Source organism: Panthera leo, chromosome C1 (assembly GCF_018350215.1).
Source record: "Panthera leo isolate Ple1 chromosome C1, P.leo_Ple1_pat1.1, whole genome shotgun sequence".
Lineage (NCBI taxonomy): Eukaryota > Metazoa > Chordata > Mammalia > Carnivora > Felidae > Panthera > Panthera leo.
The window spans coordinates 58,278,588-58,295,971 of NC_056686.1; the positions used below are offsets into that span (position 1 = coordinate 58,278,588).

Here is a 17,384-nt window from a genome sequence, read left to right on the forward strand (position 1 = left end):
TACTTTAAGCATCTTCTGTTTTCCACTGTGAAAAAATACCAGAGGCTAAGAAATAACAAATGTTTAGCTGTGAGGTAGGAAAATATAGGAAGAATAAAGGTAAGCTAATATTCCCATAAATTGTTCTGCCACATGTGTTTTGTTTTGTTTTGTTTTGTTTTTTAGGTTTTTCAGATGGGTTAGTCTGAATGGGTGTGGGTTTGCTGATAAGGTATAATGAGTTTTGATGACTGTGTCTTTTCCTTGAAAGTCTATTTTATAGAACCCACTGCCAGGAATAGTAGTATTTCTCTTAAACCTCTGGTTTATTTTTGTGTGATGGATACCATGAGTCATGTGACAGACATTTCCCTCTCCGCAGGTCTTTTGGAGACATTTTGATCAGATATGTGTCTGTGTATTCTGATATTCCTAAGAAATATTTTCTAGGCTGAGATGTTTGAAATAAAGAAAAATTTGTTTTAAAAATACTTCACAGGGGCACCTGGGTGGCTCAGTCAGTTAAGCATCTGACTTCGGCTCAGGTCATTATCTCATAGTCCATGAGTTTGAGCTCGCGTCAGGCTCTGTGCTGACAGCTCAGAATCTGGAGCCTGCTTCAGATTCTGTCTCTCTCTCTCTCTCTCTCTCTCTGCCCCTCCCCTGCTCATGCTCTGTCTCACTCTGTCTCAAAAATAAATGAAAACATTGAAAAAAATTTTATAAAAAGAAATACTTCACATTATCATATATGTCAGGACATCGTAAGGAGGGAGACTAATGAAAGTGGCCTCTGATTCAGTCTTTTTAAATAATTTTTAACATTTCTCTTTTTAAATATATAGATTCTAGATTTTTATGTTTAACTAGCAAATATGGTGTTACTACTAAGTAACACTTGTTTAGACCTGATATCACAAGTATAAAAGAAAACCAACAATATAATGCTTTCATCTTTGTTTCTCCTTAAATATTTGTTTTTCCTTCGTGGAACTGGGAGAAGAGAAAGTTTCAGGTCACCCCAGAAGGCACAGAATTGCTGGGCCAGCCATCTAGAAGCAAAGCACAATATGGACCTGTCCGTATTTATACCTCCTCCGCCCCAAGGCAATTCCACAGACTTGAACCTCCCCACCCTTCAGAACAGGAGAAAATTGAATTTATTTCCACTTAAGTTCCAGGAGGTTGCCATGTTCCCCATGGGCACTCAATAAATATTGACTAAATTGAATGTTGCCCTGTGTTATCTTCCTTTCTTTCTTTTTCCTTCCCTGGTCCTCTGACTGCTTTCTTGGGGCCTTGAAAATTATATATATATGTATTTTCCAGATTCTTTTTGTCTCATCAGCTCTCAGTGTGAGGCCTCTCTATTTTAATATCACCTCTTTGTGTTTGTTTTCTCTGTGTGTCTTCTCTCAGTTTCTCTTGGAATCTGTTCTCTCTCTGCTTTCTTTTTCTGAGACTGTCTCTCTCTGTTCCTCTACTCCTCCCATCTCTCTGTCTCTCTGCCTGTCTCTCTCTCACAGATGTACCTTTCTGTATTTGTGTTTGTTCTCCCCCTGGAGTTATCATCTGAAGGGGTTCACAACAAGCCTCCCCAAAATGTGCTACATAGTCAGGTAGATTCTTTGAGCTGTAGTCAATGATGTCCCAAAAGACTCAAGGAAGAGTTTTTACCATCCCCTTAGCTGCCTAAAAGAATTTAGATAGAGGACCTTGTCCCAGAAGAGAACAATCACCAGATGAAACTACAAGGAATATGGGACAGGTATGGTAAACTTTCTGTGTCCTATTAACTTTACTTTGCATGGCAAACATCTGTTTACCACACATTTGCTCTTCCCATTTTCCTGTGAATTGTCTTTCTCCCCTTTGAAGTCTCAGACACCTACCCCCTTCTTAGCTCAAGATGTCAATAAGCCTTAGTTGCCTGACTGTCTGGGGGTCTCATATTGTTATGGCACTCCCATATGCAATTAAATTTGTCTTTCTCCTGCTAAGTTTTCCTATGTCAATTTAATTAATAGACCAGCCAAAGGAACCTAGAAGGGTAAAAGAAAAAAATTTTCCTCCCCTACACATCAAAAATAGTTGCCTTTTTTTTCCCAAGAGATTAGACATATTTGAAGATTTTTATAAGTGCTCAGAATAATTAATTTTATGCTTTTCCCCCCTTGAAATAGCATGTTTAGCCCCTAAATATGGGAACGCAGTAACAGTGGATTGGTCTGTATTCAACTACAATACATTCTAAGTCATGTAGAGTGATTGTGTCAACTCTCCTCTGGATTTTCTGTTTGCACTCTGCCCAGACAGCACTGCATTCCTCTGTTCCTTCTGACACAAATACGGCATTTCACCAGGCGACTATTAGCCTAGAGGGAATACTAACTTCCCCCTTCCCCTAGAGTTTATATCCCGTTCCAGTAATTTGGCCCCAGATACTGGCACAGAAACACTGGTTGCATAAAGTCCCTGGAGCCTGATACTTACTTTTTGTCCTCTGTGACTCCAATTTTAAAAACTGAAATGGGACACTGGTTTGCTATTACTTTCCTACATTGACTTTCTGGTGAAGATTTGAAGGGTGTGGTCAACCGCCTCTGGGGTTTCACACAAGTAACTGTATTGCCTTGGGCATTAAAATTAATCCTCCAAACGTTATTGGTAAAATAACAAACTAATTCTTATCTAAGAAGGTATATGGAGGATTAAACTTTAAAGGTCCCTGGTACGGATAGACTAAACAAAACCTTTGCCCTTATATTTAGGAGAAAAATCATATGTTTTTCCCCTTAAGCTCTCAATATTGAGAGCTTAACATGTGCCAACCACTTTATGCAAAATATCTCATTTACTCTTTACAGCAACTCTGCAAGTTAACAAGATGACCCACGTCCTCGTTTTGCAGATGAGGAACTGAGGCTAAGAGAAGTTAAGTGACTTGACAAAAATCATAGCAGAACTGAAACTTGTTGTGTGTATTTTCACGTTATTGAAATCAATTTTTGTGCCTAGAAAAGAGCTATTCAAGATTATTTTGGTGCAAAATTAGTATTCAATTAATTTGAAACCCTTGTTTTTCTTAAGTTTGTATGCTAGTTTATAAAATGAATTAAGAAACTTATCAATCTAGCAAGTTTAATAATTACTTTGAAGGAATACTTTACAACTTTATTAAATTCTTTGAATATCCAGCCACATTTATTAATGTGATATATTTTTATTTCCTTTTAAATACATTGTGTGACTTAACAATCTTTCCAATAACTTAATTAATTCTTATAAATCTAATAAATTAAGTTTTTAGATATGGTGAACTTCAGTTTCTCTTAAATGTTTCAAATGAAATTTCAATCTGAAATGTTAAGTCTAAACCAATGAATCAATTACTCATTTTAACTTGGAATTATAAGATTGACCTCTTATTCTAATAGGTCTAATTTTCTTGAACAGTACAAATAATTAAACTTAGAAATAAGCACAGATTCCTAAAGACAAATATTTTAATGCTTTTATATTTTGTTTTTCTTATTCATAAAACAAAATTTTGCTATCATTAAAAGATAAGGACACAATGCTATCTCCCTATTAATTTTGATGTTCCTTTCCTAAAGTAATTTTAGGAGATGCCTTCTCAATTTTCTGGGGTTTCTTAAATACCAGAATTATCAACAGGACATGACTGGACCCTTATCTGTTGGGACAATGTGTCTGTTGGGACACATTTAGACCTATTTACCTAAGTCAGTTCTGTGGTAGACACTATTCCAAGATGACCTTTAAGATTTCTGCCCCCTAGTGTGCACAACCTGTATAACCACCTCCCCTTGGGTGTGGGTAGAATTTGTGAATATGAGGAGTTATTACTCTTACAATTGTTACATTACATGGCAAAAGGAATTTCCCAGATGTGACAAATTTCCAGATGTAATGAATTTAAGTTAATCAAAGGGGGGGAATTTCCCAGGCAGGTCTGATTTAATCAGGTGAGCCTTAAAAGAAGCAAGAAGCAGTGAGAGTACTCTCCTGCTGGCCTTGGAAAGGGACCTTCAAGTCTGAAAGGAGGTCATAGCCCTGGATGACACCTTGATTTCAGTCTTGATTTCAGTCTGGTAAAACTCTGAGCAGAAGATCCAGCTAACCCACATCCAGAGTCCCCCTTAGGAACTGCCAGATAATAAATTTGTTTTGCTTTAACTTGCTAAGTTTGTGGTGATTTGTTAGAAATCAATTTAAAAAATGAATACATTCTCCAACAGGGGTGGTCTTACCACTTGTGTGCTTCAAGTTCAAGTTATACATACCTAAATCTTTTGTCCACTAACAGAGACCTGAATGCACCACCACCCCCAACTCCAGGCTGTTGTTCCTTGATAGGATTTTGCATCGTTTGCCAGGTGAGATATTTAAATGTCTTCCCATGTATAAGAGCTTTGTCAAATATCTAAGTTCCTGTATATAGGAACTTGAAGGAGCTCCTCTCCGTTTGTTATATTCTTCCTGTATTTGGGTCATAACTCATCTAGACAGTATAATGACATCCCATTGAATTCTTTATATCTTTCATCATTTTGCCTAACTATTCCAATGTCAGTTTCTGGAAAACACTAGAGCCCACATCTGATTCTAGAATCAGACTCCTTCTATTCTTCCCTTTAATAAGCAGGCATAAGCTAAGTTTTGATGAACAGTCTTGAGTATTGAAATGATATTGGGATTCTTACTTTCCCTCGTCATTCTGAGAGCATTCCAAAATTTCTCTGGCTAGTGTTCTTGGGTTCTCTCTGCTTTCTATAAAACACTAGTAATTATATTCTGACATCATCACTTACTTAGTCCCTCAAAAATGTATAATGAGCCTTCTCTCCAATGATCCTGAAGTCCACTTGTGCATTTATTCATTAAGCTTTTCTCTTAACAGTACAATGATAGTTGACCATAATACATAATACTCTGAGACATACAAAGCATAAAAGATAACAATTCTTATTCCATAAGATTTTATGGTCTATTTGGAAACAAGATATGGATACAAAAAAATCAATAATTTTGCATACAAAATCGTAAAGTTTAAGTGATACATGTTAAGTGACATGACTGGTAAAAATACTAAGTGGAGGTACAGATTAGAGTAAGTTAAAAAACGCAGAGCAAGTAGAATTTAAGTTCATTTATTCATTCAACAAGCATATATTTAGAGTCTCTGATGTGTCAGGTGCTATGTTAGGCACTGAGGGGCCAAGAATAAGGCACAGTCACCCTCTTCATCAAGCTAACATCATAGCTGAGAAAACAAAAGCATAAGAAAAGTATGAGGACACACACTATGACAAACACTATTATGATGGTGTATATAATACGTAATGCAAAGGAAGTGGAGAGAGGGATTAGGCTCTGACGATAAAGATGGGTGGAAGTCAGTGGTGAGGGAGCCTTTCAAGAGGTGACATTTTCGTTGAGCCTTCTGGCAGAAATAACACTTGTCTTCTTGTTAACCATTTCAGCCATTCCAAGAACTACCCCAAGCACTGTATACTAATGAAACTCATATAATCCTCCCAATGACTTCATTTGATCAAGGATATAACGGCAGTGTGGAGTAATTCCCAAAGATGACACTGAGGTCATTCGGTCACATCTCCTCCAGCACGGCTCCAATCTCCAATCAAAGCTATTCTCGTCTCTCTCAGACTTTTGCAGACTCTGGTCTCTCTGCTGCTGCCATTGCCTCACACCTGGTCTCTTTGTGATCTTTCAAAAACACAAATCAGATAATGTCAGTGCTCTGAACAAACTTTCCAACAGCTTCCCATCTCATTTGCATTAAAACCTAAGGTTCTTAGCACAGCTTTCAAGATCCTGCATGATTTTGCCCTCAACTTCTGTGACATCATTACCTACCACTCTCTCCTGAATCCATCATTCTACAGCCACCCTTCTCCCTCTTTGCTGCTCCTTGAATGCACCAAGAATGCTCCTTGCTGATCCCCCCGTCTGGGACGCTGTTCCCCAGATATTGGCATGCCTCACTTCCAGACCTCAATTCAGGTCTCTGATCAAATGTCATCTTCTCAGAAAAGCCTTCCTGACCAGCTGTGGAAAACACAACGCACTCGCCTCTCTGTTCCCACTTCACTCTGAATCCTTACCCTGCTTTATTTTTCATTGTGACACTAATCGGATATTTTCTGTCTTCATCAATGAGAATAACGTCCTTGAACTTTATACTCCTCTTTACTTTGTCCCCAACACGCAACACAAAGCTGGCACTAGAGGCTCAGTAAGTGGTGTTGAATCTGTGTATTCATTAATAAATAAAGTGATTTGTCAATGGCCACATTCTGGGTGTGTGGCAGGGTCGGCCTTTGTCTAACTCTAGACTCCAAGTTCTTAAATACTTCTTACTACTGAGGAAGAGGGGGAAAAATGCATTGACACTGGGGAAAGCTGCAGCATAGAGGATGTGAGAATGAGGGAGCTGATATAAAACTAGGAAGATGGTTTGGGACATATCGTGAAGGATTTGGAAGTCTTGGAAAAGAAGCTTATAATTTCCCCTGTGAGCATGGAGAGGAGACTTGCAGCATGGTGTTAAGAGCCCCTCTAAATGTGAGTGGTGAGAGCTTGAGACCATCTGACCTGGGGAAAGAGCATTTATATACAATTTAATGACACTTCAGATCTCTTTTCATTTCCATTAGAATTCTACAGAACACTGCACTCTCTAAGGGACTAAGTGGAGAATTTAGCAAATAGATTCCTTCCTAGTATTTTTCACACCTGACTTGGTATAGACTTTTAAATGCTGAAGCTTTGAGTTATGGTTAGCTTTGATTCCTAGTCTCTTTTGGAGATCATTCTGCATATTATTAATCATAATTATTAGAATTATTTTTTATAAAAATGTGTATATGTTGTCCCTGTCTCTGTTGAGCAGCATCTTTTTATTTTTATTTCAGTATTATTTCTGTTCGTGTGTATATGGTGGGGTAGGCAAGGGGGGAGGTGAGTCTCAGGTTTCTGAATCCTACTTCCTGATATTTCTTATGGCCAGAGAAATAATTGAAGTTGGCGTCTTTTCAGTTCAATTCAAGCTTCTTTATATGATGGATTTTGTTTATTGCTCTTTGTACTTATTTTCCAATGAAGTCCTTAAATAATTTCTCTCTGTTTTTAAATTTCCAAAGTTTTGTTATCCTTTCTGTGGTACATTAGGAAATATAAAGCAGATTTTACAAATCTGTTTTACATGGGAGCTGCCTGATTTATGTTAGCTATCATTTTCTAGCTGGGTGGTTATGCTAGGTTTCATAATATGCCAAAGCTCATATTCAAATACAAACTATAGACCAGCATGTAAACAAGAGGCAGAGAAATATTTTTTTTTTATTCCACTGAGCAATTCAAAATAAGGATGGGAAAAGACAGCTTCATATGGGTTTAATCCTGGCTGGAAAGCAATGAAGCAACAACTCTGTCTCTTTCGTTTTGGTGGTAATCAAAGCAAGCAAAGCTGTGGGTGTTGACTCTTTGAAAATCAGCGGAATGCTACCATGTATGCTTGCTAGTCTCACCCTGGCCTTTCTCCAAGCTGAGTAGAGAACAGCTCCAACAAGCCCCCTGACTGAGCAGAGAAAGCACCGCATGGTTTTTTTGCGGGAGATGCTGAAGAGGCATGAAATGCACCAGAGAGATAGTGTTTTTATGCTCTCAGGCAGATTCAAAGCTTCTGGAAAGCCACCATTCAAAGGATAAATAATAAACACCAAAGGGAACCACAGACAAGGGTAGGGAAGTTCAGGAACACATAAATGTATGTATCTATGTCGATCCTCATTTTCCAGTCAGCCCTCCAAGAATTAAACATCACCAGAGATGCTGGGAAAAGGACATGCAAATCTTCGGTAGTAAGAAAGTAGGCCTTGATTTGTGTACTTGGGATTTTTTTTTCTTCTGATGGAAAGACATGGGATATAGCAGTGATGTTTACTTCATGCATTTGTGCAGATGAGAAAAAGATCCGTCTTCCTTAGAGATTCTTCTTCTCTCTGCCTGGCACCCTTGTGCTGTGAACGCCATGCAGTATGGTACTGCATATAGTTTGCAGCCATCGGAGACAGAGTGAGCCACAGCACATTGCAGGTTTGGGAGGTTTATTTGGAAAGTAAAATGCTTGAGAGGTGCTGAATTTATCTCGTGTTCAAAGAAGTCTTTCCCCTCTTTAATGCCATCTTCACTTAGATTTCCATGCTGCTGAACTACTGTAGCTAGATCTATGCTAAATAGCTCCTTTGCAACATGCAAATTAATGCCCCCAAATCTAAATCCAGTGCACCAAAAGAATTTCCACTTAAGGTTGTGCTCCATTTATTGATTTATATTTATGTTCTGTTAATAATAAATATGATTATCTTATTTCTCTTTTGGAGAAGTTTAGTTTGAAGATGGAAAGGCAATTATTTTTTGTTTGTATATAAAGATTAACATATCTTGCATTCAGAAAAAATTAAATTACTACAAAAAATTAAGACAAGAATCATGATACCAGTTGAATAATATTTGAAATTAGGTGTTAAGATCAGGTTTCCATTCTAGGCAATATATAATTCTTTTTATAAAGTTTATGCTTGATAGTTTTTTTCTTGCAGTGACAATCTATTAGATGATTCTTCATGTTATATCTTGATAAAAACTTGAGACAAGAAGGAAAAATGTCAGATTACTAACTTCCTCTTGAAAGCCCCAGGTATCTGTGAAGACTCCTTCTTAGGCTCCTTCTTTTGGGTCAGTTTTCTTTCTTTACTTTTAGGAGTTACCTTCCATTTTACTTTATACCATAGCTCTTTTCCTGTCTTTCATTCCCAAATGTCACCTTTGGGACATTTGACCTTTACTGTGTGACTACTTGAAGTTGTACATTAAGCATGCATGAATTCTTCTTCACCTCTTTCAGAAACTTCATTTGGTGCTTCTATGTTATAGCATTTCAATTCAGCTCAATTCAACATTTCTTGATAGACTATTATGTACAGACACTAGACAAGGACTTCGGGGGACATCAAGTTGAAGGAAAGATAGACCTTGCACTCAGCATTCAATAGGCAATAGCAACAACAGTAATAACAACTGGCATTTAACTTTTATTCAGTGTAGACCTAGAAGTCCTAGCCACAGCAGTCAGCCAAGAAAAAGAAATAAGAGGTATTCATATTGCAAAGTTAGACTGTCGCTATTTGTAGGTGACATGATACTATATGTAAAAAAAAAAGTCTTTTTAAAATTATTTTTAAAATATATTTATTTTGAGAGAGAGAGAGAAAGTAGGGGAGGAGCAGAGAGAATTTCAAGCAGGCTCTGTGCTGTCGATGCAGAGCATGATGTGGAACTCAGTCCCACAAACCATGAGATCATGACCTGAGCTGAGATCAAGCGCCAGATGCTTAATGAACTGAGCCACTCAAGTGCCCTGATACATAGAAAATCTTAACAATTCCACCAAAAAACTACTAGAAGTAATAAACAGAAACAGTAAAGTGGCAAGATGCAAAATTAATACCCAGGAATTGGTGGTGTTTCTATATACAAACAACGTCACAGAAAGAGAAATTTTAAAAACAACACCATTAACAATTGCACCAAAAAGAATAAACTACCCAGTAATAAACTTAACCAAAGAGGTGAAAGGCCTCATACTCTGAAAACTATAAAATCCTAATGAAAGAAATTGAAGATGACACAAACAAATGGAAAGATATTCCATGCTGATGGACTGGAAGAATTAATATTATCAAAATGTCCATATTACCTAAAGCAGTCTACACATTTAATGCAATCCCTATCAAAGTACCAACATCATTTTTCACAAAACTGGAACAAATAATCCTAAAATTTGTATGGAACTACAGAAAACTCCAGGTAGCCAAAGCAATCTTAAGAAAGAAGAACAAGTCCGGATATATCACAATCCCACATTTCAATATATACTACAAATCTGTAGTAATCGAAACAGTATGGTACTGGCACAAAAATAGACACCTAGGTCAATGGAACAGGATAGACACCCCAGAGATGACGCACATATATAATGTCAATTAATCTATGACAAAGGAGGCAACAATATACAATGGGGGAAAGATAGTCTTTTCAACAAATTGTGTTGGGAAAGCTGGGCAGCTACATGCAAAAGAATAAAACTGGACCACTTTTAACAGCATACACAAAAAGCAACTCAAAATGGATTAAAGACCTAAACGAGAGACCTGAAATGATAAAAATCCTAGAAGAGAACCCATGCAGTAATTTCTCTGACAGCCATAGCACATTTTTCTAGATACATCTCCAGAGGCAAGGGAAACAAAAGCAAAAATAAACTATTGGGACTACATTAAAATGAAAGTTCTTGCACAGCAAAGGAAACCATAAACAAAACAAAAAAACAATCCACCAAATGGGAGAAAATATTTGAAAATGATAGATCTGATAAGGGGTTAATACCCAAAATATATAAAGAACTTATACAACTCCACACTGCTGGATGTGAGTGATTCCATCTTGTGCACCACATACATTCACAGGAGTTCTGTTCTATTTCTTTCCTACCTTAAACACAGTAAGCCCTCTTACTTTCTTCATTATTTATTTGAATGCTATCCTCTCTGGAACCTGCTTCTTGGCCACAGTGACTTCTACTCATCTTGTAAAACTCACTTTTAGCTTCCCCAAGCTGGGCTTTCCTGACACATTCCCCCTTGGGGGGGCATTAAGTGTCTCATCTTTGGATTTCATCTACAACCAGCAAATCCAGTCACACAAAACTTACCCCACTCCTTTGTCTATTTCTGATCCTAGGCGATGAGCTGCTAACAGGCAGGGACTCTCATTTATCACTGATGCCCAACTGATGATTGTTTAACAAAAGAATGAAGAAACAATAATCCAAAAATTATTCCTCTTTGATTTTGGAACGCATTTCCTATACTCCAGTTTGCTATAAATACAATCACCCACAACGGGAGATGTCACCCAGGGACTTACGGTTAAATATTGATAAAACAGCCAGAAACATTTCCATGAAATTTAAATGTTTAACACCTCTAGTGCTGCCCTTTCCTTCACTCCTTGTTACTCTTTGTAGAGGTTCTCTCCTCTTCTCTAACTGATAAAGGCGAATCTTAAGAAATAAAACGAGCAAAAAAAAGCACCTCCAGTTTTAAAATGTGGGAACATCAAATGACAGTCCCAACTGCTTGACGGAATGAAAACAAGGTCAGTGTCTTATCCTTCCACAGTGGTTGCCCCCCCACCCCCAACGCCGAGCCAGAACTGTGCTCTCGAGTCATGCTGTTTGTTTTACAGCTTGCGGACTTGCACAAAATTCTTTTTCTCTAACAACAACAATCATAAAAATAGCATGGTCTTTTTTGCAACCTTACTCATAGCCTAAGGAAAGGAAGATTACAAAATTATGCCAGCATAAGAGCATCAGCTGAGATCCCAAAAGGTCCTAACAATACTTGGCAAATACTTTTTATAATTTGAAGAACTGAGTAAGAGAGACATATGCTATGAGTCTTAGAAAAAGACATTTGAGGTTGCCCTTAAAAGTGGGAATGCAGCAAATCAACACAGTCTTTGCCGTGAAATTCTCACTCAACTGAGAAGGGCAAACCCGAAATAGGTCTGAGTCAGTTTTGAAAGGGCTTCCTCCAGGACAGAAATGTATTTCTTTATAATCATCCCGTGAACAAGTATTATGGAGCACCTACTATACGATCTCTGGTGTGAAATACCCAGAAGTGAGGTAGTAAAATGTGGAGTTTCAGGGGGAAAAAGACTGGGGGCAGACAGACCTGTATTTCAGTCCCAGTTCTCTCACTTATTCACTGTTGCTTTGAGGCTTGTTAGTGAGCCTCTCTTAACCTGTGATTCCTTGTCTATAACATGCTGATAATAACCCTACCTCAGCTTTGTTCTGACGCTTAAACAAGATCGTGTATTCAGAGAGCTTAGCTAAGTGCCTGGCACCGAGTGGCACTTAGTAAACGGTGGCTATCACCTGCTGACATGTATTTAACATGGCTGGTACCAAGCACAATCAATCTCAAATGAGAAGCATACAGAGAAAATCTGTTACAAGTGAAAGTACGTCTCTAGTCTTCGTGTGCTCATAAATTATACCAGGCCCTCCAAGGATAAACACAACCCTACTCTCTGTCCTCTGCCAGTAATTATAACCTCCATTAAAGCAAGAACATTTCTTCGTTTTCCTTTCTAGCTTTCTAGAAAGAAACCATTCCCACACCAAACCAAACACCATTCCCACAGCATATCTTGAAGTATATATTGAACAAGATTTCATCAATATCCTTTCTGCGGTTAGGTGATTGGCTCTTGGAAAGCAGAAACAAGGTCCAGTATTCGTCTTTTTTTTTATGCTGTTACTACTGAGTACAAACTAGAGGGGAACTAAGGACAAAACAGGACAGCTCAGATTAGATCTAATTTACTAGCTCCATCCAAAAGTTCCCAGATCAATGTCCTAATGTAGCCTGAGGGAAGGTACCCATCATTTGCCAAATACCTTATGTTACCAAACCTAATTTTCATGCTAAGCCACATGAGGTAGATATACATTTCCCCATGGTATAGAGGAAGCCAAGGCTCAGAGCAGTGAAGACTTTTCCAAAGCCAGGCAGCTAAGTAGGCAGCACCTCGATTTAATCTAGAAGAGCCTGATGCTTTCTCCCACAGGACACAGCCTATTGATTCAGCAGTGACAGCGGTTTAAAGAATGATATCGGAACAGGGCCAACATGCTGTGCATGGAGTGTAGAATATTGGTCGCTCTGCTAAGAGAGCATCTTTTCTTGTGACATTGTTATTTCCTGATGAGGCTACCTCACCAGGACTTTCCCCAGCATCTGTCTTATCCTGGTAGGTGTCAAGATCATAGAGAGAAACCATTTTTTGTCACTAAAATCCAGCTCCCTGAGTTCATATGTCAGTGTTCAGGCAGGAATGTGAAATGCCTTTTACATGACTAAAATCTCTTCCCTGAATAGTCAAGACTTTTCCATGAATGGATAGAATTTTATAATACAAGATGTTCAAATAGGTCAGGAAAAATTCCTTTGAAAACTACTGCCAAAATGAAATTCTCTAAATGTTCCGGTCGAAAGTACGTTTGCTGCTAGGAATACAAACAACAGAGAAAATTCATTTGTTGATAGCTTCCCTGATATTTTAATTATACTCTCCAAATTCTGTTTTTTTCCTCGATGTAACAATTTTATTCTCAAAATAAAAATGTTTAATCCACATGTAATAGTAAAATTAATGCATTATCTTTTTTCCTTGCTGTAAAATGAAATTAAAAATGCCAAGAAGCACATTTTGCTTCCAGCAGAATGGAAAGTAACCTTTTGAAGGGCCTGATAAATTTGATTTCTTATGTAGTTTTCTGATAATCATCAGTTTAACTCTGTTAAATACCAAGTGGCATTTTAAGCCTGCAAGTCTGCCAGAAAACTACATTGAATTCCCAGTGTCTTAAGTGACCTTGAATAGCTTAACACATTTCAGTATCTTTCTGGTTGTCTGATATGAGGCATATTTGGTTATTTTCATTGCCCTGTTGAAGGCAAACTTAATATGTCTTAAAAAAATGTGTTACATAATTTGTTCAACCCATGGAGGAAAATTAGAATTTTTAAAAATACTGTGGATTTTTAAATTCCTGTGCCATTTGGTTGAAAGCTCACCTTTAAGCAAAAGAACATTAAAGTTACTCTGTTTTTTGAAATCTCTCCCTTGAAAGCCACTCCTATCCCCTTCAGAGATCTACTCATCTTTATGAGAGACTTATAGAGTAGATGTTATTTTTTAAAGGTATTATTTAATTATTTTGAGAGAGAGAGCATGCATGCATGAAGGTGGGGAAAGAGCAGAGAGAGAGGGAGAGAGAGAATCCCAAGCAGATTCTGCGTTGTCAGCACAGAGCCCAACGTGGAGCCCAAACCTATGAACAGAGAGATCATGATCTGAGTCTAAATCAAGAGCCAGATGCTTAACCAACTGACTCACCCAGGTGCCCCTGGAGTAGATGTTATTAATTCCACTTTATAAATGGTGAAAATGAGACTCAAAGAATGTACATTTTGTGCCCCAGAAAATGTGACTGTAAAGGGGCAGAGGCAGGGCTCAAACCACTGGGTCTGATACCAGGTCCAATCTTTTAACCTGAAACATGACTTTCTTAGCATTCCCTTGTTTTTCTCTCCTTAAAGTTTCTCTCTTGATATTTTAACTTTGAATACTCCCTCAGCACCATAGTGAGAGGACAGAATTCTGACACAGAAATGACAACTAGAAGACATGAATAAGTAATTTATAGGTCATGATCTTTACCTCTCCTTTTTTTATTTTCTCAAAACTACTTGATAGTTGATAGTTCACCCTCTGTGTGTATAGGGCTTTCTGAGAAAGTCTTTTGCTGGGCATGAATAACAAAGCTAACAATCTAAGGTTAATGTGGTTAGTACCCTTTTCTTCTAAAGTTTATTTATTTATTTTGAAAGAGAGAGAGACAGAGCATCTGCAAGGGGAAGGGCAGAGAAAGAGGGAGAGAGAGAGAGAACCCCAAACAGACTCTGGGCTGTCAGCATAGAGCCCCATGCAGGGCTCCATCTCACAAACTGTGAGATCATGACTTGAGCTGAAATCAAGAGTCAGACACTCAACAGGTTGAGCCATCCAAGGGCCTCAATGTGGTTAGTATTCTAAAGGTTTGAACAAGCTTGTCTCTATCCCTAAATAAGATGAGTGGTTCCAGGATTCAACTAGTTGCTTATGAATAGCAGTAACTCCTTATTCCATGCAACTACAAAATCACGAAAAATCCAACATAAGGGCTAATTGAATCAACGAGTTTGGGAGATGCAAAGCTGAAATTTGGATTCCAGATTTTGCAAAGACGTTTTAGAATGCTCTGCTCAGTCCCTGAAGTGAAGATTTCACAAAAACAAAGTTCTGTTTCACAGAAAGAGCTCAGAGCATACTTGAGGAAGAAAATATAGAGAACAGGAAAGGAGCCAGGTCTCACATAATGTTATGTACAGGACTGTGACATCAAGTTGACACTGTATCCTCATGACAGACTGTTTTGTTTGCATCTGTCATCATAGAAGACAACGAGAGTTTCAAAGCTCAAGCTAATTTCACAAAGGGACTTTCAGCAGTGGTCAAGCAGTTGTACTAGACCAAGGGTGCCAAATAAATGCTTTCCACAGATCCTGGCAGTCGGTGACAAAGTCCCTGTAAAACCAGAGTAAGATTAGGAAGTAAGAGCAATGCAGTCCTTGCTCTCATGCTGTTTGGTAGAAGGCTGCACCTGATTCTTCTGGGAAAGACTGCCCTTTGCAATGAAATGATAACATTCCTAAAAGTTTTGGCATTAAAATATCTCCTGTTTGAAAAGAATAAGATAATAGATTTCAGGTTTGTTTGTATTTTTTTATCCTTAATTAAATTACAAGTTGGCCATTGTTAGGGATTGAATTCAGTCCCCTAGCTGAAGTTTTAATCTCCAGTACCTGTGAATGTGACCTTATTTAGAAATACAGTCTTTGGAGATGATCAAGTCGAGATGAAGTCATTAGGGTGGGCCCTACTCCAATATGACCCTGTCTTTATAAAAAGGGGAAATTTGGACACAGAGACATATACATACAAAGGAAAGATGAAGTGGAGATAATGGGAGAATGCCATCTACAAGCCAGGGAATGGCAAAGAATGCTAGCAACCCCCCAGAACCTAGGGTAGAGGCATGGAACAAATTCTTCCTCACAACCCTCAGAAGGAACCAAATGTGCCCACACCCTGATCTCTGTTTCTAGCCTCCAGAATCTTGACACAATACATTTCTATTATTTAAGCCTCCTAGTTTGTGATGACTTGTGTGGCTGCTCTAAGAAATTAATGTAGCCATCCTAGACCAATTATCTATTTTTCTTTTATTTTGTTTTGCTTTTTGAAATTTTACTAGTTCTTGAAATCTCAAATTCTGGAAACCCTTAAACCAAATTACCTTAAAATCCCATCCAATCTTAAGATTTTATGATGCTTTACACTGTTGAACATTTTTCCTAATTTTTATGATTAGTCATTAAGTGCCCACAGGATTGGAGACATCCAGATTCTCCTTAAGAAAGCAGAGTACAAACAGGAACAACATTTAGGTGTTACAGGGCCAAACCTGAGAAAATATCTCAGCATATGGCTTGAAACATTGAATGTGGATGCGCGATTGATTTCTTTCCCTGTAGTTTGAGTAGAAATAAAACTCGATGCTCCTGGTATAATATATAAGGATCCAACACTGCTCTGGCCATGGATCTGATGAAGGTGTATGTTTCTCAGAAAGTTAGAGAAGGGTACCCAAAAATCTATGGCATCTTCTATTTGGTTCATCAGACAGTCCTCATCTCTCATGGGTCATGGTAACGCTTTCTCCTTTCCTTTCTCCTCCTCAGCAAGCTATATAAGAGGAGATTAGGGGCAGTGAGGTATGTTTTACCAGATCATGCTTGAATGTACTGACGAGTGCCCCATTTCCGTTGCTCAGATGGGTTTGAAAAAAATCCAGCTGGGAATTCATCCATTTATTCACTCATGTATTTATCCAATGAATAAAAAAAAAAGAAAAAGAGGAGACCCAGGGACACCAATCCATGCTATATATCACACTGTCATAAAATGACTCTATAATTATAATAACTAGTATGTGTTAAAAATCTCTACCTTCATTTTATAGATGAGCTAAAATAATTGAACTTGTCCTTGGTTCTACCACTGATGAATGCAGTAGCTTGACCTTCATTCTGTATGTCTCCTCTCCATGTCTCCTCTATATCAATATGCCTGCCCTTACAACCCACCAGACTGGTGTATACACATCACTGTACCCTAAGACATGCCTTCACTCAGGAACTGACTTCTCCCAGTCTCTACACACCTCTAACCAAAGTCTATCACCTCACAAAAAAACTGGTCTCCAGAAAAACTTCCAGAATTCCTGTTCTCCATCCTTGCTCAGCCAACCTCCCAGAACTTAGATTTTTAATTGTGTAACTTCTGTTTGTTTGTTTGTTTTGCATTTATTGGAATGCTGTGCTGTGTTTGATATCAGCATGTCTGTGTATTTGATTTTATCTCCCTGGAAGATCATCTCCTCTTTAAAGGAAAATACTGTATCCCCTAGTTTCTAGTCCTAACCTCGCTGCTAAAGAGACAGACAATATTAGTTATATCACTTAATCTATTTGAACCTCCATGTCCCAACTGATATAAAAAGAGGGTGGTGGGAAGATGCAGTCTATCAACATCTCTTACCCTGGTAGTGTGTA

At 38.1% G+C, this 17,384-nt stretch overlaps 1 protein-coding gene across 7 annotated transcripts in view; it reads right to left on the reverse strand.

The window, feature by feature from the left end:
* Positions 1-17,384, reverse strand: part of PTGER3 (prostaglandin E receptor 3) — a 182,954-nt gene that overhangs the window by 24,582 nt on the left and 140,988 nt on the right. For 2 of the 7 annotated variants that reach the window (XM_042952157.1, XM_042952149.1), the window contains one exon: positions 5,652-5,733. The exons of 3 other annotated variants lie outside the window; for them this stretch is intronic. Coding sequence is in view for 2 of the 4 variants with exons in the window: in XM_042952148.1 (XP_042808082.1) it covers positions 5,518-5,733 (216 nt within the window). In the remaining 2 variants the exon portion in view is untranslated. Of the gene's footprint in view, positions 1-4,224; positions 5,734-17,384 lie in introns of those variants that run through there. 2 more of the 7 variants (XM_042952148.1, XM_042952153.1) reach the window with 2 other exon arrangements.